Consider the following 24,952-nt stretch of genomic DNA (forward strand, 5'->3'; position numbering starts at 1 on the left):
ATATTGTACTGAATGTAAATATGGTGCTCAGAGGGTGATATTTATTGATTGCAGTTTTAAACTTCCAGCATGGTCATGGGTTTTCAACTTCAACAAGCTCCTGCTGCACCATAACATGGTGCACATATGATTCTTGACTGGTGTAAGGGATATCTAGTCAAGGACATATCCCAAATCGGAGCTTTGTCTTTTGTTTCTCATTGAAGCACCTCTGCCACCATGATATATAAGGAAACATGATTTGCAAGCTAAATGTGGCATGTCTGGTATCAAGGAGTAGCCAGATACTCATACTTTTAGCAGAGACAGGATTTTCCTCAAAGTGCTTGATTTTGGTAATGTGTTCTAAGGACTAATTTCCTGCTGATCCAGTGCCAGAGTGAACTGATGTCATGTAGTTGCACAGTGATGTGTTGCGCTTAATAGAGGCTGAATGAATCACTTAAGGCAAGATGGTAGCAGCCATTGAGTCATGTCTCCTTGATTATCCATATTAATAATGATGTGAAGTATCTCAGCCTTGGGGGCCAAGCAGAAGCTTGCAGTTGACTTGTGATTCATATTGACAGAGCTGCTATCTTCCCTCTGCTGACAGGGGCAGCTCTAGGATCTGACTTAGCCCCAGCTTGAGAGGATGCCGAAAGTGAAGCGGAGCAGGAAGCCACCACCAGAGGGATGGGAGCTGATAGAGCCAACACTGGATGAGCTCGATCAGAAGATGAGGGAGGGTGAGTAATAGCCTCAGAATGGCTGTGGTAGTGTACATTGTGGTCATGGGGTGATGGGAAGTACTTGATGTGATAGGTCTGGAGTGGACAGTGCATCTACTTCTGCCATGTGCTCTGCCACCTGGATTCATGGTGATTTAAGCAGCCTTCATGAATAGCAGCATTTGGGGCCTGCTATCATCTGATCCCCATGGTGACAAATTCACATGACCTGCAAAGGAAGGGGAGCTTGTTGGCCATCCCTTAGTGGTTTACAAGTCCTGTGATGTGGAGAGATATGTAGCTGAGGTATGTGGCAGATGTGCACAAGCATGGCTTCACATTGGTGGCTGCCGATTCCTCAATGCAGTAAAGGCATCAATGGTTATTAGCACATGCTCGGGTGGGTGCAACTTGACCCCTCCCCAAAGGTTTTTCCAAAATGGCTTCTGAACACTGTGTCTTAACCTAACCAAATTTTGCAGACATATAGACATTTGAATAGTGGATCATGTGGTGTAAAAATTTACATACATCTTGTAAGATTGCTGATATACAGTATGTCAAAGTCAGGCCATGGATTCCACAAAGTCAATCTGTAGGAATCATCCAATCTGATGCAACAGTAAAGTGTTAGATGAAGCCATACATCTCTGAGATACTTTCTTTGGCAACACAACCATTGCATGAGTGGGTTCTGTTGACCCAGGGTCAGGTATGAGGGTCAGATGAAGGTCAAAACCAAACTGTTTTGTTTCTGTAGGGCTTGCTGTACAGGGATAGTTTCAGGTGCACATTTCGAATTTATTGATAAAAGGAACCACATTTTATATCTTCCATGGACTTTTTAAAGGTCAGAATAGGTCAACCCAAAATCACCCAGTTGAAGCCTTTTTTAGGAACATGCTGCCTTGTGCAGTCTTCATTGCATTTTCAAATGAAAAACTCAAAGCAGTTTCATATAATTTTGATCACCATGAGCTTTAAAAGGTTAGAAAGGGTCACTGATCTGAAATGGGCATGTGACCTTTTGCTAAGGACAGGTGTCTAGGTTCTGGGTGCACTTGGGACACCAACCTGAAGTTTGACATTGTTTGACCTTATTTGACCCGAATGTCATGACCAAGGAACCTCAGACCTCGACCCAAGTGAGTCGACATACAGGCCAATGCACCTTGTGAATTTGGTGTCTCTAGCTCCCGTAGTTCCTGAGATCTCAGGGGGTCAATTTGCCCTCCCCCCCCCCCCCCCCCACCGGAGCGAAGGGTATCCAGCCGGCCACCCGGACGCGCGTTAAGAAGCGTATTGGCCAGGTGGTAATTGCCCTCGGCTCCCACGTCGACGCCAGGGCTCAAACCTCAGTTGCGTCGTGACAGCTGGGAGCTGGTATGACCTGTGCAGTCATCGGCGTGTCATAAAGGGGTGGGCAGCGACGCACATCACGTTCATTAAACGATGGTGTGGTAATATAACAATCAGGAAGTTGGCTTGATGATTGTTGTTGTTCCGTGTCATAGTCAAGTCACATCCAAGCCGCCTTCGAAACCCCAGTGCAAGATCAGCCGTCGCTATTTAGAACGTGTCTCCATCAGTCGGCAAAATGTTTTTTTTCTAGCCAGAAGCTAGTATTCACTGATCGAAACGTTACACAATTCTCTGAAGGCTGTTTTAGACGATTAATCAAGCCACCAGGGGCGTAGTTCCGTTAAAAAGGTTCCGGTTGGGGGAGAGGAACACAGTGCCATATGGAGACAGACGCCCCAGGGAAACGCCAACAGACTGGTTTCTGCCCAGATTTGGCCCACTTTTTCTCAAAGTTCGGGGCTGAGGCCCCTTCTCACCTTACCAGGAGACTGCACGTTTTCAAGCCACTCAGAAAATGAGTGTATGTCCCATAGGTATCGTAGTATCTGTACAGCATCGGCTGTCAACGCAATCTTCATGCTGAGCTACATTGGTCTCTTTCCTTGCTGCTTGCGTTCCAAAACATTAGGAGTAGCGTTTCTGTGACGCTTTTTTTTTTTTTTTTGCTACTTAACTCATTTCCGGCCACAAAAAGTGTGATCATGTATCGGACCTACGTCAGAGACTTGGCTGGCCTCCGCTGCAGATCTAAGCAGGTATCCCACCACCCTTTGATTCGATTTGGTGTTTATTTTTATCACGGACATTAAGCATTACATAATATGATGAGTGGATTGGCGCATAAGGGGAACGCTTAAATCTGAGCGCCTCTCCTAACAATGACAAGATATTGTCATCGCCGCCTGTCCTCACTCTCAACCACGAGATATTCCATTCGAGTAATCTGTTTATGCCTCGTTCGCGTGCTGAAATGGAGAAACGACGTTTTTCTATTCGCGCACCCAAGATGAATAGCGAACTACCGGGCTATCTTCGACTCCCCCTGATTGTGTGGCCCCCAAAGCATGTGAAGAAACCTCTTGCGGGACTTCTGAAGGTGCCATGACCCGTCTGTGCGGCGGAGTTTTGACTGGTCTGCTTTTGCGTTTGTTTCATTGCGTTTTTGTGTGTCGTATTTCTGTCTCTGTCGTCTTGACCTTTGAATCGTCTATTTACGTGCCGACGATGGATAGTAATAGCCCGAAGTTTATTCGGAATTATCCAAATACACATCAACGTCAATGTCAACGTCAATTTCTTCCCCAGCTGAGACGGAGCCGCACGAGGGCAAGCGAAAGGTCGAGTCGCTCTGGCCCATCTTCAAGATCCACCATCAAAAGTCCCGCTACATCTTCGACCTCTTCTACCGCCGCAAGGCCATCTCCAGAGGTGCGTGCCGTCTGCGGGCTGAATGGCGGTGGCCGAGTTTGCCCTGCCGGTCGCTCGGGTCGCGCCGAAGGGATCCGTGTATTCAGCATGACGCTTGGACCGAACGCTGTCAGTCGATTTTACCTGCGTGTAAGTCAGCGTAAAAGAATGACGCTGGGCAGAATGCGCTTTTGTACCGCTACGGACTGAAACAGGGTCATCATTAAGGTACCACTTCTGTGTGCTCGCCACCTATAATGCCAAGTTAAACCTAGCCTAGCAAGCCCGAACTTCGCAGAATCGTTGCTCCCCCCCCCCCCCCCTTCCCCATCCCGAGTCGGTCGGCCCGTCCAGCGGAGTCTGTGCTTGCTAAGGTGGGTATATGCCGATATTAGGTGACTTGATACAAGATGGCTGTCACTCGGCCCATCCAGCGGAGCTCATGCTTGCTGAGGTGGGTCCGTGCCGCCATAAGGTGACTTGATGTGAGATGGTTGTCACAACAGGCTTCGTGCAGCCCAGCTGGCCCAACTTTGGCTCGACATATGGAACGGCTGGATTGCAGTTGAGCAGTGCGCCGTGAACGGGAAGCAAGCTGGAATGTTAATCCCTGAGAAACTCATGGATGGGTGAAGTCGTGTTGAGATGACCTGAACTGTCGATACGCCCGAAAAGTCCAGTAATCAGTCAGTCGACCATAAGGAACTCACTAACCTGGTCGTCCAACAGGGGTGGCGGCGGTAAGGACCACAGGAGTTACATTTTTCCATAATGAGAGGACAGCTAGCTAACTCTGTGACTGTCAGGCGTGTAACTGAAATGTTTGTCGGAAGGTGTTAAATTATCTCCAAAATCCTGCAAACTTGAATCAAATTCCTGCTAAAGTGCCAGCATCTATTTAATCTTGTTGGCTCAGGAGGGGGAGTTTGCTAACTCCGTGGCTCTTCCTCAGCTGCATCCCTGCTGCCTCATAAGGTTATACCAAAGATACTGGAGCGTGTCGAGGGCGGAGCTGGGTAATCTAACGTGATCCCAGATCCAACAACTCGTCTGATTTCGATGGCGGTTCTTTTGTGCTGGAAAGGTTAAATCACTCCGATATGTGTCGTTACTTCTAAATTACATTAGTGTCGTGATAAGGGGCAAGAAGTTGTGACAAAGATGCAGCTCCTTCACGTAGAGTACAGAGTGCCCCCTCCCCCGCAGGCCCTGACGGTTCGCGCACCGCAGTTGAAACCCTTACGGTGGCCTCACATGAGAACGGTGCTTCGCAGAGCTCTACGACTACTGCCTGAAGGAGAAGATGGCCGACGGCAACCTGATTGCCAAGTGGAAGAAGCAGGGCTACGAGAACCTGTGCTGCCTGCGCTGCATCCAGACGCGCGACACCAACTTCGCCACCAACTGCATCTGCCGCGTGCCCAAGGCGAAGCTGGAGGAGGTGAGACGCGACGCCAGGGTGGCGACGGCTGTGGCTGGTCTCAGTTCGTCTCACCAGCCGGTGGTCTTCTGTTGGGCGGGGTCTGGCGGTGCGATCTTACCACATATCGGAAAGCACAGCGCAGATTTGTGTCATGCTATATTGTCGTGGTCGTGTAAGGTTCTGAACTTCGGCTGTCACAATTGTATCGATGTCATCCAACAATTGACAGCTCTCCGGACGTCTTGTCAATGACGCTAGTTGAAGTCTCTTTATCGCACGCACGTACAACGGAAAGCAGTCTGAAATGATAGTGTGCAAGTTTACGATGGCAAGGGTTGTAGCGCTAACGTGTTGACGAGCTATGGGATGAATAAAGTTGACGTTGCTGGTGCTTCCTTCGTGGCGTCTGTGCAGTGGCTTGTTGCTGTCGTACCTGCTGAATTGCTTGTTTAGAAGACCGTCCGCTGAGGTGCCGTGTTTTGATGACCGGCCGCATGTCTCAACAATCGGCATCCCGTCACGACCTGCCCTGTGACGGTTGTCAGACCGTCACAGCTCGTGGTGTGACCGTCGTCAATCCGTCACAGCCCGTGCTGTGACCGTCGTCTGTCCGTCAGGGCGCATTTTGTGACCGGCGTCAGTCATCATATCCCGTGTTGCGATGATGTCAGTCCGCTACAGCCCCGTGTTGTGACGGTCGTCACTCTGTCACAGCCCGTGTTGTGACGGTCGTGTGAGTCTGTGCCGCAGGCCGCACTTTCACACCGATCCGTCTGTATTGCAGGGCCGTGTGGTGGAGTGCATACACTGCGGCTGTCGCGGCTGTTCCGGCTAGGCCTCTAGCACGGTCGCCATCATCATCACCCGCACCGTGACCGACGCCGGGGCGAGGGAGGACCGCTTTCCCCAGCCGGCTGGCTGGGCGGGGCGGACCGCTGCCCTCAGGCGACTGCCACTGGACGGCCGCCGGCCCTCCTCCGCCTCCCACGTAGGGGCGAAGGCTGACGTGGGAGCGGTGGTCTCGCTGGCTCGTGATGGACGCTGATGAGCCTGTGACCGCATGGGAGAAGCCTCAAGTCACGTGGCAGTTGTGTGTCTCACAGAGGACGGTGAGCAGCTGCGGCGATGGGACACGTGGGAAGCGACAGGCGGGAAGCTTTCGCGAGCGTCTCTATCCCCTCCGTGTGGAATGGGACACCCCATTGGGACAGGAGAAAAGGAAGTCACGCAATGTGCCTCCCGGGAAGTCTGGAAGAAAATAACTGTTGTGGAAAGTGTGACGCTGATGATTGTTGATGGGCGCTCCCATCATCCTGTGCCTGAGCCGCTGAAGGGATCCATGATGATCATCTTTGCGTGGGCTCAGTGGCTGTTCAACTTCTCCACCTGTGAATGTAAACGGCATCCCGTTCGCCCCCGTGCTATACCGGCATATTCTTGCAGTGCATGGCATATGCTTGCGTCCACCGCGGCAAACGGCCAAGCTTGGTGGTCTTTTGCTGTGAAATACATGTCACTTGAAAGACACAAGCATAAGTTGTCTCCGAATCTTGATCAGGGGTGTGGTTTTGTTTTCCGTTGGAGGTGTCCCACCCACCCTCGGCACCCGGATGTTGGATTTTGTTGTCAGCCGTCCAAATTGCGAAAGGAAGTCAAATCTGGACACAAAATAAACCTCGCTTGAAAACGGAGGTGGTGTTTATTTTTGGCGGATTCAGCCCCCCCCCCCCCTCCCCAACCCCAACTGATTTTGGAAAACAACACCTGATCTTGAGCCACAGTTCTATGGCGGGCGTCGCTGGCGGCACGAGGTGCACCACTTGGAGCGAATGAAACCTCCGCTTCCAGCTCAGTTCCCACGCCGCTGCCTTCAGCAGGCTACGCAGAATGGCTGACTGACCAACGCGGCCAACACACTCGCATAACGGCTTCCCCACATGCTGGCAGTACCTTGAGGCTGACACGGGTGGGAGGTGGTAGGTCAACTTTGGGGAACCGGCTGCCGGAAGGGCTTCTTCCGGATTATCTACGCTCAGAAATCTTACCGCCCTGCATATCTACGCTAGGAAAACCTGCCAGATGATCTGCGCTCGGAATGCGAACTCGCGCAAGGCCTCCGGGAGTGCCCACTGGTGATGTTTGTTAATGGTGGTATGGAGGTCTAGAATTGTATTGGTGCAGGGCCGACACCGTCAGGAGGGGGGCGGGGTTAGATAATTGGCCACCTCTACTATTTCTGTAGGCGGCAAACGTTGTCCTGTCCTCGCACATTCAAGGGGGGGGGGGGGGCGTGTATGCCGGCGGGTTTACATACCGTGTAGTTTGTAAGTCTGTTAAGAAGAGGGTGTCATCCGAAGGTTTTTTTTTTGGGGGGGGGGGTATTGGTTCGGATTTAGTCCCTCAAATCTGCTTAGGATGCTCCTGGATCTGCTCCCCCATAGATGTCAGTGGCGTCACTCCTGACCATGCTATGGGGATGAAGGCGGATCCTCACTCATTAAAAGAAGAACAGCAGCATAGGCATTCTTTGCGATGATTTTTCGAGCGTCGTCATTCCATGCAGTAGATCCGGGAGTATATATATACATAATAGAGAGATGCTTCCAGGCTGATGCCTCTTGGCACAGGAGCGTTCTGATAATGTTGAATTGTGGTCTGGTGCAAGGGATATGCTGGCTTACCTAGTTTGCGCGGACCCCCTGCGTCTAAGATGCACTTAGGGAGTGTAACAAAGGTACGAGACAGGAATGTGGTTCGCATTTTATCTTCAGCTCATTTCATGGCAGCACTCATATTTTGCTACGGTATCTCTTAGTGGCCTTGAAATGCGCAAGATGAATGCGAGACAATATAGTCACATATGTCTCTTCTGCGTCAGAACCTCCGCATTGCGTTATGCGATAGCTAAAACATTAGCGCATTGCGCACCCTGATCATTGTAGCGCACAGGCTAGATCGATGTGCTTTCTGCACACCCCACCATATGAACTGAATTGCCCGTTCTTGTTCGATTGATCCGATTATTCGAAGACGGTTACCGATAGCGGGTTCGTGACCGACGTCGTGAGTTGGTGCCTCGAATCTTGCGCAGCTGTGGGCGTAGAAGCCAGGCGTGGGACTAAGTTATTTTGCAAGTTGCGACATTCTTAGACGTGATGGCAGCAAATGAATGCATTTACTTTTATGAAGATGAAGTGTATCGCATCACAAAGAAAGGAAACCTTGAGTTTGGGATGGTTCTTCAAAATGCGGACGTTGATACTGATGAGGAAGAGTCTGGATCAGAAGAGATGGAAAAGGTGAAGAATGGACACATTCTGGTTGCCTGGCACCCACGAGGTGAAGAAAATGTCGTCCATGAGAAGAAGGTAAGCTAGAAACACAAGTCTTAAAGGTCTGTTGTCACTCACAAAATTGTTTATACTTCATTGATAGTGCCTACACTGTCAGAGCCATAATTCCAGCCTACAGATAATCCATCCATGCCCTGCACACTTACAGGCATTGGTGTGCTGAACCTCATACTAGCCCATGTGAGTTTCTGGCCTGTGTGATGTTTTATGAAAACATGGGGCTTATAAAACACATCTGTGTTTTTTTCTCAAATCACCCTTACAACACATGAATTCCCTGTAAGATTGGCTTTGTTGCACAGACTGGTAGTGACTGGGCATCAAATGTGTAAGCTCTCTGATGTATTCTGCGCACACACTGAAATTTTCCTGTGATGCTCCTACTATTCCGGGCAAGTTTGGTACAAAATGTGTTCTTGCAGTCTGGCTATTGACACAGAGTGCAGAAATACATACAGAAATACACATAAATAGTTTCAAGCAATAATTAAACACACAGTAAGTGCATTTAGCTTGAAGCCAATTGGATGCACATGTGCACAATTTCAGGTATTTGGCAATAAAGCTGAAAATGTCAGACATGTTTTTGCTAAGATGGTGATGGTGCTAATGGTTATAATTTATGTTGCTTCTTGTTATCATTGATGGTCCTGATGATTATTTACTATGTTTAACCACATATTCAGTGTTTTTTTGTGGCAGGAATATGTCAAATGCTATATTTTCTGGCAAATTTTGTCAGTATTACTGGGCACAGCCCCTATTTGTGGAGAATTATATGTAAGGCCACATATACAACTGATTGCACCTTAAATGCTGTTGGTATCTGCATGCATTTTGGTGCTGTTTTACATGGCTAACACAAAAATAGCCAATCTGCTCAAAACTTGTGGAGTTCAAATAACCCTGACTGATCCCAGAAGAGCCTATACCCATACTGCAAAACCCCACACTCTTGATACTAGAAATTTTCTAGTGTAACAAAAAGTAATACCAATGCATTTGTACACATGCCATTATCACAGACATGTCCTCAATGCCCTGAATCAGCACTTCTTTCCATTCTATGATAAGCTGTTACTCTGGTTTGTATGTGTACAGTTACTAAGATTTCAACACAGCAGATGTATACCTGCTAGTGTTGTGCTGGACCCAGCTGGTGTATTCTGTTCATTTAACCCATGAGACATGTATTAGTTAAATGATCCATTAAATTTATTTTTCTAGATGTGGAAAGATCAACTGGACCAGACCTCATCTGGGTGGTATCAGATGAGGTTGGCTGCACTGGGCTCACCTTAAAAGCTGTGTTCAAAAAAAGGTATCAGCTTTGCATAATGGAGCCTCTTATGCAGACTCAGCCCAGCCTAGCCATATGCCATCCTGTTCAGTCCTGCCTGGTCCCATCCAGACCCATCTGATCCTGACTTGTGCTGTCTGGTCCCAGGTGGTTCTGCACAATTCCATTCATCCCATCTGATCCTGTCTGGTTTTATTGGGTTGATCTGGTCCTGTGCAGTCTCATCTAGACCTATCCAGTCTTAACCAGTTCCAGGCACTCCATTCCTATTTGCTTGTGTCTGATATTTTTTAGCATGTTAGGCCATAGAGAGCAAATCTCTTTAGGGTATGCCCAGTGCTGTCATAAACTGCACCAGTTGACTGTAGCACAACACCAGATAGCAATAGGCTGCTGTTTTACAACCCTGGCTGCTGCTGCAGCAACAAGGGCTTTCATAGGTGGAAGTATGGGTGTGGGGGAGCTAATTTGGGGTGGGAAGTACCTGTATAGGTTTCTTACATGCAGTCAACCATATTAGTATTGTGCAGTGTATGAGACATCTTTCAATGCCCAAATTGTATATGGGAGTTTCAGGTAGAGTTACATTCAGAAGGGAGGAAAGAACCTGTGCTGATCTAACATTATCATAGCATAAGGTGGTCTAACCCTTTTACAATTAAGAGGATTTGTTACTTCCCTGATATGAGGCAATTATGAACACATTGGTTCATGCATCAGATAAACTGACATGAATTGTGATGAGCAGCTGATTCCCAAGCTTACAGTAGTTTTTGTTGGGGGATCATTATAATTTAGATAAAAAGATGTTTAAGGAAATGGTCACATTAACCTAAAGCATGGTCACCACATTTGTTGTGCCAGCCTTGAGCTTGCCTGGTGACAGGGACCAGAGCCATCTTAGGATGTTTGTAAGTCCTTTCAACTAATTTTTGTTCTGCCCTAGCAGCATCTAACTATCATGTTGTTCTTACCTGATGCAATGTTAGCATTGCAGGCAGTAGTGATGTAGGCACCTGCATGTAAAATGGACTTAAAGATGGTAACTGAGGGAGTTAGGATGTAGCATCATTCTTGTTATTGCTTTTGGCTTTAAGCATATCTTTACTGTATGCTGCTCACTCGATGACAACAGAATGCTGCTTCTGGAAGTGAACATCCAGATGTGTATTTTTTTATGAGTTTGAAATGCTGAGTTGGTTTCTGGCTTGGCTGTTAGGCCATGAGCTGCCATGTTGACACCAGACATCAGCAAAGTGAAGAACCTGGCAAGGACATCACACACCAATATATCAACATCTGGAGAGTATTCAGGCTCATTCTCAACCTGTCAGCTGTGCTGGCTTACCAGCTACATATTTGTTGGTCCTACCTCTGATCACAATTTGAATTACACACTCACAAAGGTGCCTGTCATGTACTCCCTCACTAGGTCCTCAGTTGGTGGACCTATTGGCCTGATGCTGGTCCTAGCATCCCTGTTGGGTCACCTCCAACACACTCAGAGGGATCTGTCGAGCTGCTGGCTGACCCTGGTCCCCTGTTTGGCTGCCCGACCCCCACCCCCCTTCCAGGTGGGTGCGTAATACTGCTGTTTGATGCTGCTAGCTGTGTCTCCCTGTGATGGTCGGAGTGTCTGTTCCTGGCCGGCCCCCATCCCCTGGGTGATTCTAGTGTCCTGCTGTCCAAGCACAGGGGTCTTGTCTGGAACTGTTCATAGAGTATATGAGGTATTTTGGCAGTTTTTAATGTGCCCCTGGTTATGCACTGGCTATGCCAGACGATCCTCCCACACCATCCCCGCGTTGTGCTGTGTGTTAACGTGACTTGTTCGAAAGCCAGCGGCCACTTGGCATCTCGTTGAGCTAGCAATGCGAAACAATGAAGGGCATGTTCCTTGTCATGAGGGGAATAAAATGAAATCTAGCTTCAGAAACATCCATTTGAAAGATTTTACATGATTCGAAACCAACATTTGCATGTAACATTACACTGTTCCCTCTCGCTCCGTTATTATGCTTTTGTTGAGCACCACCAATATCTTACTCCCCATCCATTTTAACATAATTTATGACCGACCTTTCTCACCGTGTCTCCCCCACACCAAAGGCAGGTGCTTCTCACTGCTGTCTTTTGCTGGGTAATATTATTTTGCGCCCCCTACTGATATCTTAAACTGTGTTTGTTTGTGATTGCTCTTGATTGTCAGCGCATCTGCGTCTGCCATGATCACCCTCCCCCCCCCCCCCCCCACAGTCCCCCTCCCCGCCCTCTAACCGCCCCCCCCCCCTCACGTCGGCAGGTGGGCCTGTCGGACCGCTGTCTGATGCCGGGCGACATAGTGCGCCGCCTGGTGCCCGGCCAGGACACGCAGCGCGGTTACTGTCGCGCCATCACCATGAAGGCCACCGTCCAGGTGGTCGGCACCCGCCAGGTCATCTACAACGTGGCCAGCGACGAGCTGACCCCCCTCGAGGTCAGACGCGACGCCGGCCGGCCGGCCTCGGGTCCGGCAGCGGCGCGCTGCTGACAGCCGCCCGTCAGAACAGAACGTGTCACCGGTGTTTATCGTTGTTGGGAGTGTCGTGCTTTCGGTACATGTAATGGTGCCAGTTGAAGCCTGCTTATATTCAGCTGTCTGCAGTGGTGCCTGTTGAAACCTGGTTACGTGCAGTTGCTTATCGCGCGAACTGTTAAAGGATAGTTAACTCGGTAAGCCTGGTATCTACGTTTATCGCGTGGTGAGCGTGGAGTGGCCATGTTCCATTTGTGCTCCATTCTACCCATGTGCCAGAGGCAGCTTGTCTCTTTCATACCACACCGGGGGTCGAGTTGGTCGCACAAGCCACCAACGCGTCGCCGGCTGCATGACACTGACCCGACCCGCGCGGCGTATTCGGCCGATAACTGGTGACTGCCGACCCATCCACCGTCGGCCGGTGACGACTTCCGGTGACGGCCGGATGGTGACTGGTGACCTCTGTCAGCTGGTGACTGGTGACCTCTGTCAGCTGGTGATCGGTGACCTCTGTCAGCCAGTGACCAGTGACCTCTGTTGGCTGGTGGCGGGTAACCTTTGTCGGATGGTGACGAGTGACCTTGACAGCTGATGACTGGTGACCTCCGTTAGCTGGTGACCGGTAACCGCTGTTAGCTGGTGACCTTTGGCCTCTGTCACCTGGTGACCAGTGACCTCCGTCAGCCAGTGACCGGTGACCTTTGTCGGTGATGACCGGTGGCCTCTGTCAGCCAGTGACCAGTGACCTCTGTCGGTGGTGACTGGTGACCTGACGCCGCGGTGCTTGGCAGGAGTTCGCGCCGGACATCGCCGTCTGCATGGACGCCTGGGTGGGCATCATCAACTCCGTGACGTCGGACGTGGAGCTCCAGTTCACCGACGGCTCCGTGTGCGTGCTCACCGACGAGGAGGCGGCCGAGCTGGACGACCCCAGCGGCCGCCGGCTCACGGTCAGTTAACCACCGCCCCTCAGACGGCCCCTGCGCGCGCCGGTCCAACGCGTGTGGCTTGCACTTATCAACGGCAAGTTCTCAGCGCAGTTTTGACGCAGTCCGTACTGTGTTTGAAGTCGAGCTTGCCGGCGTCGCTCTCGGTGTCAGGGTATGCTCGCACTGTACGGACGGAACAGGGGCTGTGTTCAGGTGCGCCTTACTGCGGGGGGGCCTATGGCAGGGGTCATATGTACGTCCGGTGGCGCGCTACGCTGGCGGGGGGGGGGGGGAGGGTTATCTGCAGACGGCGATACATGAACGGTGTACGAGCCACTTCACCGATAGGGCCAGGGGGTTACCCTTCACTGGCGGCCCGTTGTTAGAGTCAGGAGCACCCCATCAGTTACGCACGACTCGCGTGTTATGCAAAATTTGAATGCAGCCAATATTGATCCTAAGATGAACAGCGCTCCTGGCCTCTGAATAACTGCCAGCACGACCTGAGTTTGTATCCAGACACGATTCCTGACGGTCAGTCTTACGACCGTATCATTGTTACTCTGCTTCGCGCAAAGCGCACTGCATAGGCAACGGCAGGCATGCATTAGAACATTCTGTCGTCGGAGCACACCTTCCCTGCTATTTGAAGTGGATGGCGTAAGGGTCTGGCGGAGGCCGAAGTCCGCTACGGTCAAAGCGTGACCGCCATGAGGGGTGATCAGCTGACATATCTCAGGCTGTCACCTTGTGACTGGCGTGAGGGGTGATCAGCTGACATATCTCAGGCTTCCACCCGAGACACAAGCTGAACTCAGTGATCCGCCACATGCCAGCGCCTTCTATCTAACGATGTGTCATTTCTGATGCCGAAGATCGCCCAGAGCGGTCATGCACTTAACGCGCCCACAAACGGCAGGCGACTGCAAACTGGCATGTGCCCAGCAGTCGTCTTATATATCGCAGTTTAATGACAAATCAGGCTGAAGCAGTGGTCAGGTTCTCGTCAGGCGTAATCACTGATGCCCGGTATACACGTGTGACTGTCGTATGCTTCCCACCTGGGTGTGAGTGTACCCCGCCCTAACCGGCCCGGCCGACCGGTGCCGCAGGACTCGGAGTTCCGCGTCTGGTTCTACCCGGGTCAGAAGCTGCAGGGCCCGATGCGCACCTTCGAGCCGGCCCGCTGGCTCACCTGCAACAAGGACACGCAGGCGCTCAAGGAGAAACGCAACAGACTGGTCAAGGTCGGTGGTGACGCTGCGGCGGTTTGTCCGTCACGTGCGAAGTTTGTGGGTGTTTTGTGTCAGTCGTTTTCTCCGCAAGTCCACTGTCCACCATGACCAGCGATTTTAAGTTCCTTGTTTTGTTCTTTTTAATGAGACTTGTTTTCTTCATCGGCTCCATTTCCGTACTCTCGCGTTCTTCGACTCACTAGAATATCACTAGTGGCCAGCCCATCCAAATGCGTTCAACGCAATATGAACCGCTTTCAGTATGCAGGGAATGTGGACGCTGTATCCCCGCCTGTGGACAGTGTTCTCCCCATTTGGGTGGACTGCCCCCCCCCCCCCGCGCTTGTGGACACTTTTCCCGCCGTCACTATCTTCCTCCCCTCTCCTCGTCCCGCCCGGCCGGGACCGGGTGGGGGTGGGGGGCGGGGCAGTGGTACGTCGGTCAGCTGTCAGTGTTGACACACCTGCCGCACTGCGGCAACGCTCCCCCCCCCCCCCCCCCCCCCCCCGGCTGGGGGCGGTGAGGGGACACCGAGATCATGCCGACCCGGCCAGAGTCGAGAGTGGCGAGTGGAAATGGAGCCGTGCTGAACCTGGGCTGAGCCGGGGGCTTGCTCGGACCTCGGTTCTCAACTTGTGGCCACTGCCGCATAGGAGGCTGATGGCAGCGTGCTTCGCGTCTGGTGCCATCGCGTCTGGGGGCTGGACTCGCACGCCATAAACAGCCGCGGGGGAGGGGGAGACGGGTAAAGCCGGCTCGTTGCCTTAGTCCGGCACTGCAGGCTGGTGCGGTGTCCCAAACGGCCGAGGTCCGGAGGGAATGAGTAATGAGGAACGATGATTGGTCCATTTGCCGTCCGGCAGCCGCCATGCCACGCCACAACTTGTGCAGGGAATACTGACATAGGCGTGGGCCACGAATGGACCCACGGCTACCTTTCATGACATTGAGGACGTGGGTGCAGATTTGCCGTTGAGCGTCATCAGATCTTTGACGTACTGTGGTGCGCCAATACGCTCCTGTGGCACTCTCCCAGGCCAGGCGTCCCTGCAAATAGGAGCTGACTTGGAGGATTGATACTATGTTTTGGAGTGACTTTAGTCAAGGACGCGCACGCGCAGCTTGTGTTAATGCAGGCTTTGCGTGTTAAGGATCGCCCGGCCCATCCAAGGCAGGCGCAGTACATCCTGGATGAGGTCTCGAAAATAGCTCCAGCCATCTCTCTGTTTCTCCCATTGGCGGGGCGGGCAGAGCACGCCACAAACAGACCGGGAGCCGGCGCCGCGCAGGCCGGTATCGAGCTGCTCCGGTCCGCTGTCAAGCGTCAACGCTGTGGGGCGCGCCGCGTCCCCCCCCCCTCCCCTCTCACCCCGTCTAAACCGCGACGTTTCGCTGGACCCGGGTGTGACGTCATCTGTCGGGGAGGGAGGGGGGCTGTTTGGCGTTGTTAGACGATGAAGACGCTTGGCAGTGTTAAATTCGTTAGGCACAGAGGTTTTCGTTTCGGCGGTAGCATTCATATGATAAGTAAACGGCCGTTATTTTCTGTTGTTTTTTTTTTTTGCGCAGTCAGTCGTCGCAACCAGTGTCGGTGCAGTGCTTTCCACCAATGGCAGCGCCTTGCCATGCCGACTGCTATCGATTCAGTCTGCCGAAGAGCCACCGGCGAGCGGCGCTGACAACCCGCCGGGCACGGCCTTGACTCTCCGCCGGACACGGCTGTGACTCCCCGCTGGACACGGCCTCCGAACGATGGGTGTGCGGCCGACGCTGTTGACCCGTGCCACTGACAGCAGGCGTCCGGCCGACCTTGCGCGCCGGGCCGGCACCTGAGCGCGCGCCGGTCGGCTCGCCACGCGCCCACGCCTTCCGGCCGAGCGCTGGCGGGCGCGCCGGCGTGTGTGTCAGGCCTCGCGCCCACCTCAGGCCCGCCCCTGTGGGACCAGCACTCCCACCGGACCGTCTGCCTATGCGCGACTGGCGCCGTACAGCCATGTGACTGACGTCATACAGCCGTGTGACTGACGTCACGCAGCGATAGGCCTAACTGCATACGTCCGCGTGGTTAGTGTCATACTTTCGTGTGATTGGTGTCATGAACCTGTGTGAATGGCGTCATACGTCCGCGTGATTCTTGCCATACACCCGTGTGAATGACGGCATACTTCCGTGTGATTGGTGTCATACAGCCGTATGAATGGCACCGTCCGTCCGTGTGATTGGTGTTATACAGCCGTGCGAATGGCATACGTCCGTGTGAATGGTGTCATACATCCGTGTGATTGGTGTCATACTTCCGTGTGATTGGTGTCATACACCCGTGTGAATGACGTCATACTTCCATGTGATTGGTGTCATGCATCCGTATGATTGACGTCATAGTCCGTGTGACGGACGCGATATGTGCATGTGACCGACGCCACGCCCGTCCGCCAGGTGACGGTGACGCGGTACCGGGTGACGTCACTGAACGTGCACTGGCAGTGTCGTGCCGTGACGTCAGAGGGTAGCCTGGATCAGCCGGCCTACGTCATCACCGGTGACGATCTCAAACGGTGAGAGGCGCGATGGGGTGCTGGCGGGGATGGGCGCTGAGACGCAGAGGACAGCGGGACTGAGGGGAGATGCTGGGGAAGGAGGTTATTTATCAACCCCAGCATGTTCCAGCAACATTTACGGACGTCCCGCCGGTTATGTACGGGAAAGAGGAGCAAGCGTTCGCCTTGGGCGTGGCCTAAAAGGCGCTAACCCTGATCCTTGTTCTGCCGGCAGAGTGCGCATGTTGAATGTCTTCGAGCCGTGTACCCTCCAGCTGGGCGACATGAACACGTACCGACTGAGGGAGGACGACCTGGTCATGTCGCTCGACGAGTGGAAGCGGCTGGAGAAGGACACCCTGAAGGCGGGCAAGCGGCCGACGGCGGCCCGGCCTCCGGCCGCCGCCGGTCCGCGTGGCGCAGCCTCCGGCGGAGATGAGCGGTGAGAGCCGACGGCCGCGGCGCCTGCTGAGGTCAACTGGGCTGGGGCTGCATATCCGCCACGCGAGCCTCGTCATTGACTGTTGCTGGTCGTGATCCGGTGTGAGCGGACCGCATCCCGACCCAGGCCTTCGACCTGAGCTCTGACCTGACTTGTAACCTGACTTGTGACCTGATATGCGCCCTGTGCCCAGACATCTGACCTGAACTCTGACCTGACTTGTGACCTGATATGACTTGCAACCCTGTCCTGTGACCGGCCTGTGACCCTGACCTGTGACTCTGACCTGTGTCCGGACCGTGTTGACAGCGCCGGTGGCTGGTGCGGCGGCGGCGGCGCCGGCGGCCAGCGCGGGTCTGCCCAACGGCGGCGAGCCGCTTGACGACGAGATGGGCAGCGTCAGCAGCTACAGCAGCGTGGGCTCGGCAGGTGCGGCGCTCTGTCCGGCTCGCCTGGCACTGTACCCCACCCCTGCACCCTTCCACCGCAACCCGTCACTGCAGGCCACTGCTGCGCCACGCCCCTGTACATCATCCCTGCACCATCTGCAGCCCACCCCTGCACCCCCTGCACTCCACCACTGCACTTCACCCCCGCACCCCCCGCACTCCACCACTGCACCCCACCCCTGCACTTGCCCCTGCACCCGCCCCTGCACCTCATCTCTGTGCCCTACCCCTACACTTTGTCCTTGCCGTCATGTTCCGCAGGCTGTATCTGTCGGTGCACTCCACTGGTTGGCAGCCATGCATCTACACCTTAACTCTGTACGGCGCGGGTCCGCGCGCGAACTAGCACCAGCACCCCGCGCGCTCCGTGCCAGGGGCTAGTCCACGCCCTCTCACCGCTACTGACCGTCTCCGGCAAGACCCGAGCGGCGGACACTGGGCCTCGCTGGCGTGCCCACGTGGGCTGGTATGGGGAGGACGTCGTCGCGCTGATGCGGCTCTCGCCGGGCTTTGCGACTGGCGCGGGTTCCGAGGGTGGGAGCCAGCTTTAGGCGGTGTCAGGACATGTGGAATGATCGTGGTTGGCTTCTAAATGTTGGGTACGGCTGGCAGATGGCGTTGACGGGGTGAGTTGCACCGGCAGGCAAGCGCACGCGTCGCGGTCCATCTCTGAAAACGCACATCATGAAGAAGCGCAAGCTGAAACGCTCTCGACCGTGTCGGCATCCTGTGTACGAAACGCGAAGCTTTAGTGCCGGTGACACACTTGTGGTGGAGACGGTGAAGACCGTCTCTTGGGTGACCGTCGTTTGGCAGGTGGGTTAGCGAAGCGACTTGTCTCCGCGAATGCGCCAGCCACCCACGGAGCCTGCTAACTACTTAGTTTGTAGATGGCACCGCGGTGTGATCGCGACAATCAATGTTGTCTGCATATGTGACTCGACCCACATGGTCCGCGCCATGGCTCGGAGCAAGGCTAACAACCTGCCGGTACTCCGGCGGTTTATCAGTGCGTCGAATGTCGGGCGAGGCTCTGCTGCCAGTCTCCGATAGTTGACTGCCGTCATTGCTCTGCGTGCTAGGCTCGGGCTCTCCACATGGTGTGTGCCACGACCTGCTCCGGTATGGCGTGAGCCAACACGAACCTTATGTTGTCCTGACCCAAACTTTCATAGTTTAACTGTGGGGATGACCTGAGAACACATTCTGACCTGAACTGAACGAATCTCATGCGATCTGACCTGACGTAGATGTATCTGACTTGACGCGGCTTGAGCTGGGCAGGCTTGACCTGACCTGACCTGACCCGGACTAATCTCACCGAATCGGACCTGAAGTGGATGCACCTGACCTCACCTCACCTGAGATGACCTAGCCTGAGATGACCTGACCTTAGCTGTGGTGAGCTGAGCTGACCTGACCGGGGCATTCCGCAGGACGGCACAGTGGAGGAGGAGCTGCCCTCCATCAGCCTGCACCCGTCCCATCACCTGGACGAGCACGAGTTTTTCCCCGGTGAGTGGGCCGGTGTGCGGTCGTCCCCGAGTCCCGAGTCCCGAGTGCCAGCCCCGAGCCCCAGTCAGAACCCCAATCCTCAGCCCCAGGTTCGCTTCACGGCTCCGGCGCAGCCGCTCGGTGGAGAGGCCAGACTCCACGGATGGCCGGACAATGCCCGTTGAAGTCTGATGTATGAGTGGCCAGTTAAGGGATGAAACTTGTGGCGTTTTGACCGGCTGGTACCATGCGGTGACAGTCATGGGTGAAGGCTTACATTTGTTAGTAAGGGTGGTGGAGGCCTCTTGAGATTCTGGGTGCTGTACAACACGGCCGTGGTGGCTGTCGTTAGTCAGGTGTCACAATCGAAGTCGCTCTTTTGCGGTGGTGTCCGCTCTTGTCGGCCTCAGTGGTTTGGGTGGGCTGTTCCAGCTATCAGTGTCGTTGCTGGCCTTGTTGCGCTGGCTTGTGAAGGACCGTGTGACTCCCGTCAGTTGTGCCACGCGCTCTGACTGGCCACCGGAATACCCGGATCTAACGGCTGGGCCGGCGCCGCTGGCAGGTGACTACGTGGTGGAGCAGAAGACGGAGGCGGGCCCCTCCGAGTACGGCGTGGTGCAGCGGGTGGACCACGCCGGCCGCACCGCCCAGGTCAACTGGTACCAGATCTACATCTTCGGCAGCCAGGCGAGGTGAGACCGGCCGACTCTCGCCACCCTAGGTCGGGGGGGGGGGGGGAGGGACGGGGGCGAGGAGGAGCTGTGAAGAGATCACGTGAGGCGGGCTTCACATGCGGCGACGGTCTCCGAAAATGTGGGCGCGGTGTGAGCGCTGCGTTGTTGTCTCGCGCATGGAAACACTGCGTGTCAATTGTGAAGGGCGTATCGACCACGGAGCGAGCTGCGCAGGCGGAGGCATACCTGTCCCCTGGTTATTGGTACACGGCGTGAACGCCCGTTCTGCCCGCTCCGCCCTCGCTCTGCACCCGCCCCGCCCCGCCCCGCCCCACTGCTGTCTGGTCCAGTGTGTGACGGGCTCTGTGCGTGACCAGCCCGCAGATCCTGCGTCGGACCGAGGCCAGCGTGTACGATCTCTCCGACCACCCGGACTTCCGCTACCGGCCGGGCACAGTGGTGATCAGCGTATCGCCTCAGACGCGCCTGCCGCCGCCCTCGCCCGAGCAGGGCTCCGGCGACGAGGCCGACGCCGCGCCGCCGCTGTCGCCGGCCGACGAACAGCAGAGCCAGCCGGAGCCGCCGGCGGGCGCCGCCGAGCAGCAGCCCGAGGCGACCGCGCCGCAGCCGCAGGACGGCAGAGAACGGTGCGTGGGGTCTCGCCTTCCCCCTCATGAAAGGGGCATGGGTGAATGTTTTGCAGAGGTGATTTTGGGATCAGAATGGCGTCGATGAGCCAGACAGGGCTGGAGTGGGGTTCATAAGCGGTTGGTGCCCGGCTTTCGCTCGTTCTGGCTCGACTCCCGGACTGAGGCGCGGATGGCTGCCGCCGTCATTGTCTCCGCGCGACGGTGTCAGCGGTCTGTCATGCTCTCAGAGAGCCCGGGTGGGTGTCAGGTCGCTGGACGAGGCCTCGGCCTGTTCCGGGATCTCCGCCGCGGTGTGTTCCCTCGGGCTGGCCCGCCATCTGGCGTCGCCTGATCACGCAGCGCCGGCCGTCAGCGCGTCTCGCGGCAACCGCCATCCCCCCCGCCCCCAACACTGACCGCTGCCTCGGTCTTCTGTCGGCAGCGATCCGGAGCCCCAGACGAACGGGCCTGTCCCCCTGCCGGCGGCCGGCTCACCAGCGCCGCCCGGCTGCGCTCACGCCGGCCAAGTGCTCGACGTGCTGACATCTGGCGAGGTGAGTGAGAACCACAGCTGTGGAGTGGTGGCGCAGGCAGCGCCGGGTGTGGGGTGCGTGGGTGGTGGCGGGCAGATTTCCCCCTTTTGGCTTCCACCACGCCCGTATCCTCCTGTTGGTGTGTTTCAGTCCAAACGTGAACATGACAGCTGAAGTAGTCTGACCTATTGTCGCTTTTGAATTTTGAGCAACGTCATCGCCCTCGTCGTTGGACGAAGCCGGCGATGTGCGGACGTGGTGGAAACTGCTCTCTAGTTGATTGCATCCTCAGGTTTTTTATAGAAGCACATGTTAAACAGTCATGAAGTACTGACTGTTTATGCTCCTCTCCTGTGAATGAGTAATCCGCCGTTGTTTGTAACTGGGTCGGCTCAGTTTTCTACTTGTCTCCAGTTCCAGTTTCCCCTGTGCTTTGATTGCTCCTTCCTAGCACAGAAGCCTGATGGCGCCCACCCCTGCAATTCCCAACCCCCCTCCCCCCAACCTCTAACCTCCAACCTCCTCAACCCCATATGCTAACCCCAACCTTGGCCTCAGTCAAACCTCAACCCGACTGGGGTCAAGTCTGAGTGCCACCGCACTGAGCTGCGGGCCGTCTGACCTGCCCTGACCTGACTCGACCTGGGTGTTGTGATCTGGCGCTGACCGGTGCCGCCCTGCCTCAGGTCAAGGTGTGGTGGGCGGACGGCAGCAGCTCCAACTGCTACCCGCAAGACCTGTTCCGGGTAAGGAGCCGGTCTGGGCCGCGTGACTGGCGCTGGTTACCTCAGCCCGTCCCAGCGTGTTGCCGCAGGCGCGGGACGTGGCCTACGTGCAGCCACCAGCGTGTGGATCTGACCGGGACTCCGGCCCTGACACATCCAATTCACTGTTGCCGCTGGATCATGTGGTTGTAGACTGTGTGCTGAGATGTCCCGCGCTGAATGGGCGCAGTAGATTGGGAAGTAAGAGCTCTGTAAGATGAGCAGGACGTCTCGTGCCACCGCTCCCGCGATCTTCCCCGCCTCGCCCTGTTGGGTTCTAGCGCGTGTGGGGTGATGTCACAGTACGTGCTAGGGGGTGGCGTTGGGGAAAAACTTAGCTAATGGTTGAGATTGGCTCGGAAACAGACATCCTTAGACTGACCCGCGTCCGCCTCAGACTGACCCGTGTCCGTCTCAGGCTAGGCTGATCCGTGTCCGTCTCAGACTGCCTCGCGTCTGTCTCAGACTGACCCGCCTCCGTCTCAGACTGACCCGCGTCTCTCCCAAGATGACCTGCTCAGACCGACCCTCGTCCATCTTAGACTGACCCGCGTCCATCTCAGGCTGACCCGCACCCGTCTCAAACTGGCTTGCACCTGTCTCATGCTGACCCGCGTCCGTCTCAGGCTGGTCCGCACCCGTCTCATACTGACCTCGTCTGTCTCAGATGGCCCTCGTCCGTCTCAGGCTGACTGGACCCGTCTCAACTGGTCCGCACCCGTCTCAGACTGACCCGCGTCTGTCTCAGACTGACCCGCGTCTCAAGCTGACCTGCTCAGAACTGACCCGCGTCCATCCAGACTGAACCGTGTCCCCGACTCCACCAGGTGGGCGAGTACGACTCGGACGAGGGCGAGCTGTGGGACAACGGCGACTCGGCCGAGTCAACCGAGTCGGCCGAGTGGGAGACGCAGTCGGAGGAGTCGATGGTGGCCGGTGACGTCGGGTGAGTGTGGTGGGGGTGGGGAGGGGAAGGGTATGGGTGGCCGGCCTCCGCCACCACGCGCCGAGAGCTCCTCGTCACCCCACGAGGGCGGCATCACAAAGGGGCGCGTTTCTGATTCACAGCGCTGACACCGTGGCGTTCAGAACCGCCTTCTGTGCGTGGTATCGGGCCGTTTAGTGCGTGGTATCGGGCGAGCGAACGGCGTGGCGGGTGCGAGGTACCCCATTGACCACCCCAGGTCAGTGGCGCGGCAGCGTGTCGTTGCAGTGGGCACTCGTCTAGGTGACTTGGCCCGTGACGCGGTTGCGGTGACCCGACCTGACGTGGACGTTGTGACCTGATCTGAATTAAGCCTTGTGACCTGATCTGACATGGGCCTGGTGATTTGACTTGTCGCAGGCCCGGTGACATGGCCCGACGCGGGCCCGGTGAGTTGACCTGATGTGGGCTTTGTGACCTGATCTGACACGGGCCTGGTGAGCTGACCCGACGCGGGCCTGGTGACCTGACCTGACCGGTGGTGACCCGGCCGGCAGCTCTGACCAGGAGCAGCTGCCGGACGAGAGGCTGAAGCCGAAGCTGGCCGCCATCATCGAGAAGATCCGCGTGGCCATGACGCGGCTGGAGGAGATCTTCACGCTCAACTCGGCCCTGCAGAGTCCGCTCATCATGAAGCAGCTGCTGGAGATACACAAGAACAGCAGGTGCGGGGTCTGCCCGCCCTCCGTCGGAGGATCGAGCGGGGAGGGGGATATTGTCGGGACACCCTGTAGAGCGTGCATCTCCGCGTCTGAGGCGGAGGGATACAGCCTCGATGTAGACAGGCATTAGGTGACTGTAAGCGCCGATGCGCGAGGGAAGGGAACTTCTCCAGGCTCATGGCACGTATGCGTTTGCATCGCGTGTGAAATGAAGGCTGAGGCTTCTGCTGGGGACCACAAGAACTTTGGGTAAACATCCTCCGTGGTAGAACGACTGGGCCGCTGTCGCAGTGCCACGGGAACCTCGTGGTCACAGGCCTCTGGCTGCTGCTACGGTGCGTCAGTTCGATGTGCGGTCGGAGGTATGGGTGTAATCACGGCTCTGAGATGGAGGGGGGGGGGGGGGGGAATCAGGCTTGGGTGTGGTGGACAAGCTTATCTAAAAGTGGCATTGTGAATGGAAAGACGCGAAAATGTCCGGACATATTTGATGGAGAGAAAATTGCACTGTATACAAATTGAGACGGTTTGTCTCGCTGCCCGACCCCCGTGGTTACGCGCGTGGTGGGAGGAGGCCGGGTATGTTGCCGTCGTTTACAGACCCCTCCGGCCTGGCCGGCCGGACTGGCGCCGTCATTGGGCAGACAGTGTGCAGTGTTGCGAGTGCGTGTATGCAGCGGAGACGTCACTGTCAGTCTGACACTGTGTCAAGGAGCGTGGCGGTTGTCAGGTGTCCGCCGGTGGTGAGCCGGTCGCGTCTGTCAGCGCATTTGAGTGTGTCTGATCAGATTGATTTGCCCGTCCGCCAATTTTGTGTTGCAAGCAAACACCGCCCTCGTCGAATCGGTGTCGTAGCCGTGTGTGTGACTGCTGGTGTCAAGCCTCTTGCTCTTTCCTCAGGTTCCTGGACAAGCTGATGGACACGTCGTTCTTCGGTGACACCCACTTCGGCGGTCTGGTTGGCCAGGTGAGGCTGGACAACATGGTACCCCCCCCCCCTTAACCCCCCCCCCCCCCAGCCCATTCCGTCGGTTTGGTTGGCCAGGTGAAGCCGGCCTACATACGGGTCTCCTCCACTCCCCCCTACCCCCGCCCGCCCCCCGGCCGATGTCGGGCAGGCTACTCGGGTGTTGTATCTCCGTCGTGCGAATTTGATTAGAATGTCAAGGTGTTACCTGTTGTGCCAGGCGTGCGCGGACATTTGATTAAGCTGTTGTGTTATACTTTGTGCCAGGTGTTTAAAATCGCTATTCATTGGTACTATATTGGCGCTGTATCCAACGCAGTATTGTACGGAACCAATAGAATCAGGCTGGCCCAACACGTGATCATCTGATCGCGTGGTGGGCCAGGCTGTGGAAGCCATAGAGAGCGCTGTAAGCGCGTGCGCTCCGCGCGGGGAGCAGTGGGGTGCGTGACGAGGCCGTCCCCTGTGCAGCGCCCTGACCTGAGCTGACCTGAGCTGACCTGACCGCCGCCAGATCCGCGAGCGGAGCCGGGCGTTCGCCGCGCAGCGCGAGGTGACGGCGCCCTGCCGGCTGGCCG

General features: G+C 55.5%; 2 protein-coding genes across 2 annotated transcripts in view; both read left to right on the top strand.

Moving 5' to 3' along the window:
- The first annotated feature begins 592 nt into the window (after window positions 1-592).
- LOC119113780 (protein BUD31 homolog) lies at window positions 593-6,438 on the top strand. The gene is made up of 4 exons (XM_037238017.1): window positions 593-728; window positions 3,378-3,500; window positions 4,754-4,920; window positions 5,687-6,438. The coding sequence occupies exons 1-4, from the start codon at window positions 635-637 to the stop codon at window positions 5,735-5,737; spliced, it is 435 nt and encodes a 144-aa protein (XP_037093912.1). The 5' UTR covers window positions 593-634; the 3' UTR covers window positions 5,738-6,438.
- Window positions 6,439-7,812: 1,374 nt separating this feature from the next.
- LOC119113546 ((E3-independent) E2 ubiquitin-conjugating enzyme) overlaps window positions 7,813-24,952 on the top strand; it is a 29,253-nt gene continuing 12,113 nt past the window's right edge. The window contains exons 1-19 of the mRNA XM_037237844.1: window positions 7,813-8,270; window positions 11,858-12,031; window positions 12,865-13,023; window positions 14,115-14,249; window positions 16,675-16,793; window positions 17,011-17,161; window positions 17,193-17,217; window positions 17,527-17,646; window positions 18,310-18,482; window positions 19,103-19,181; window positions 19,723-19,852; window positions 20,212-20,359; window positions 20,447-20,481; window positions 20,906-21,017; window positions 21,683-21,742; window positions 22,588-22,706; window positions 23,243-23,410; window positions 24,308-24,374; window positions 24,889-24,924. Coding sequence (XP_037093739.1) covers window positions 8,058-8,270; window positions 11,858-12,031; window positions 12,865-13,023; window positions 14,115-14,249; window positions 16,675-16,793; window positions 17,011-17,161; window positions 17,193-17,217; window positions 17,527-17,646; window positions 18,310-18,482; window positions 19,103-19,181; window positions 19,723-19,852; window positions 20,212-20,359; window positions 20,447-20,481; window positions 20,906-21,017; window positions 21,683-21,742; window positions 22,588-22,706; window positions 23,243-23,410; window positions 24,308-24,374; window positions 24,889-24,924 — 2,223 coding nt within the window. The 5' untranslated portion in view covers window positions 7,813-8,057. The remainder of the gene's footprint in view (window positions 8,271-11,857; window positions 12,032-12,864; window positions 13,024-14,114; window positions 14,250-16,674; window positions 16,794-17,010; window positions 17,162-17,192; window positions 17,218-17,526; window positions 17,647-18,309; window positions 18,483-19,102; window positions 19,182-19,722; window positions 19,853-20,211; window positions 20,360-20,446; window positions 20,482-20,905; window positions 21,018-21,682; window positions 21,743-22,587; window positions 22,707-23,242; window positions 23,411-24,307; window positions 24,375-24,888; window positions 24,925-24,952) is intronic.

Source organism: Pollicipes pollicipes, unplaced genomic scaffold, assembly GCF_011947565.3.
Source record: "Pollicipes pollicipes isolate AB1234 unplaced genomic scaffold, Ppol_2.1 Scaffold_7262;HRSCAF=8765_pilon_pilon_pilon, whole genome shotgun sequence".
NCBI classification, from domain to species: domain Eukaryota; kingdom Metazoa; phylum Arthropoda; class Thecostraca; order Pollicipedomorpha; family Pollicipedidae; genus Pollicipes; species Pollicipes pollicipes.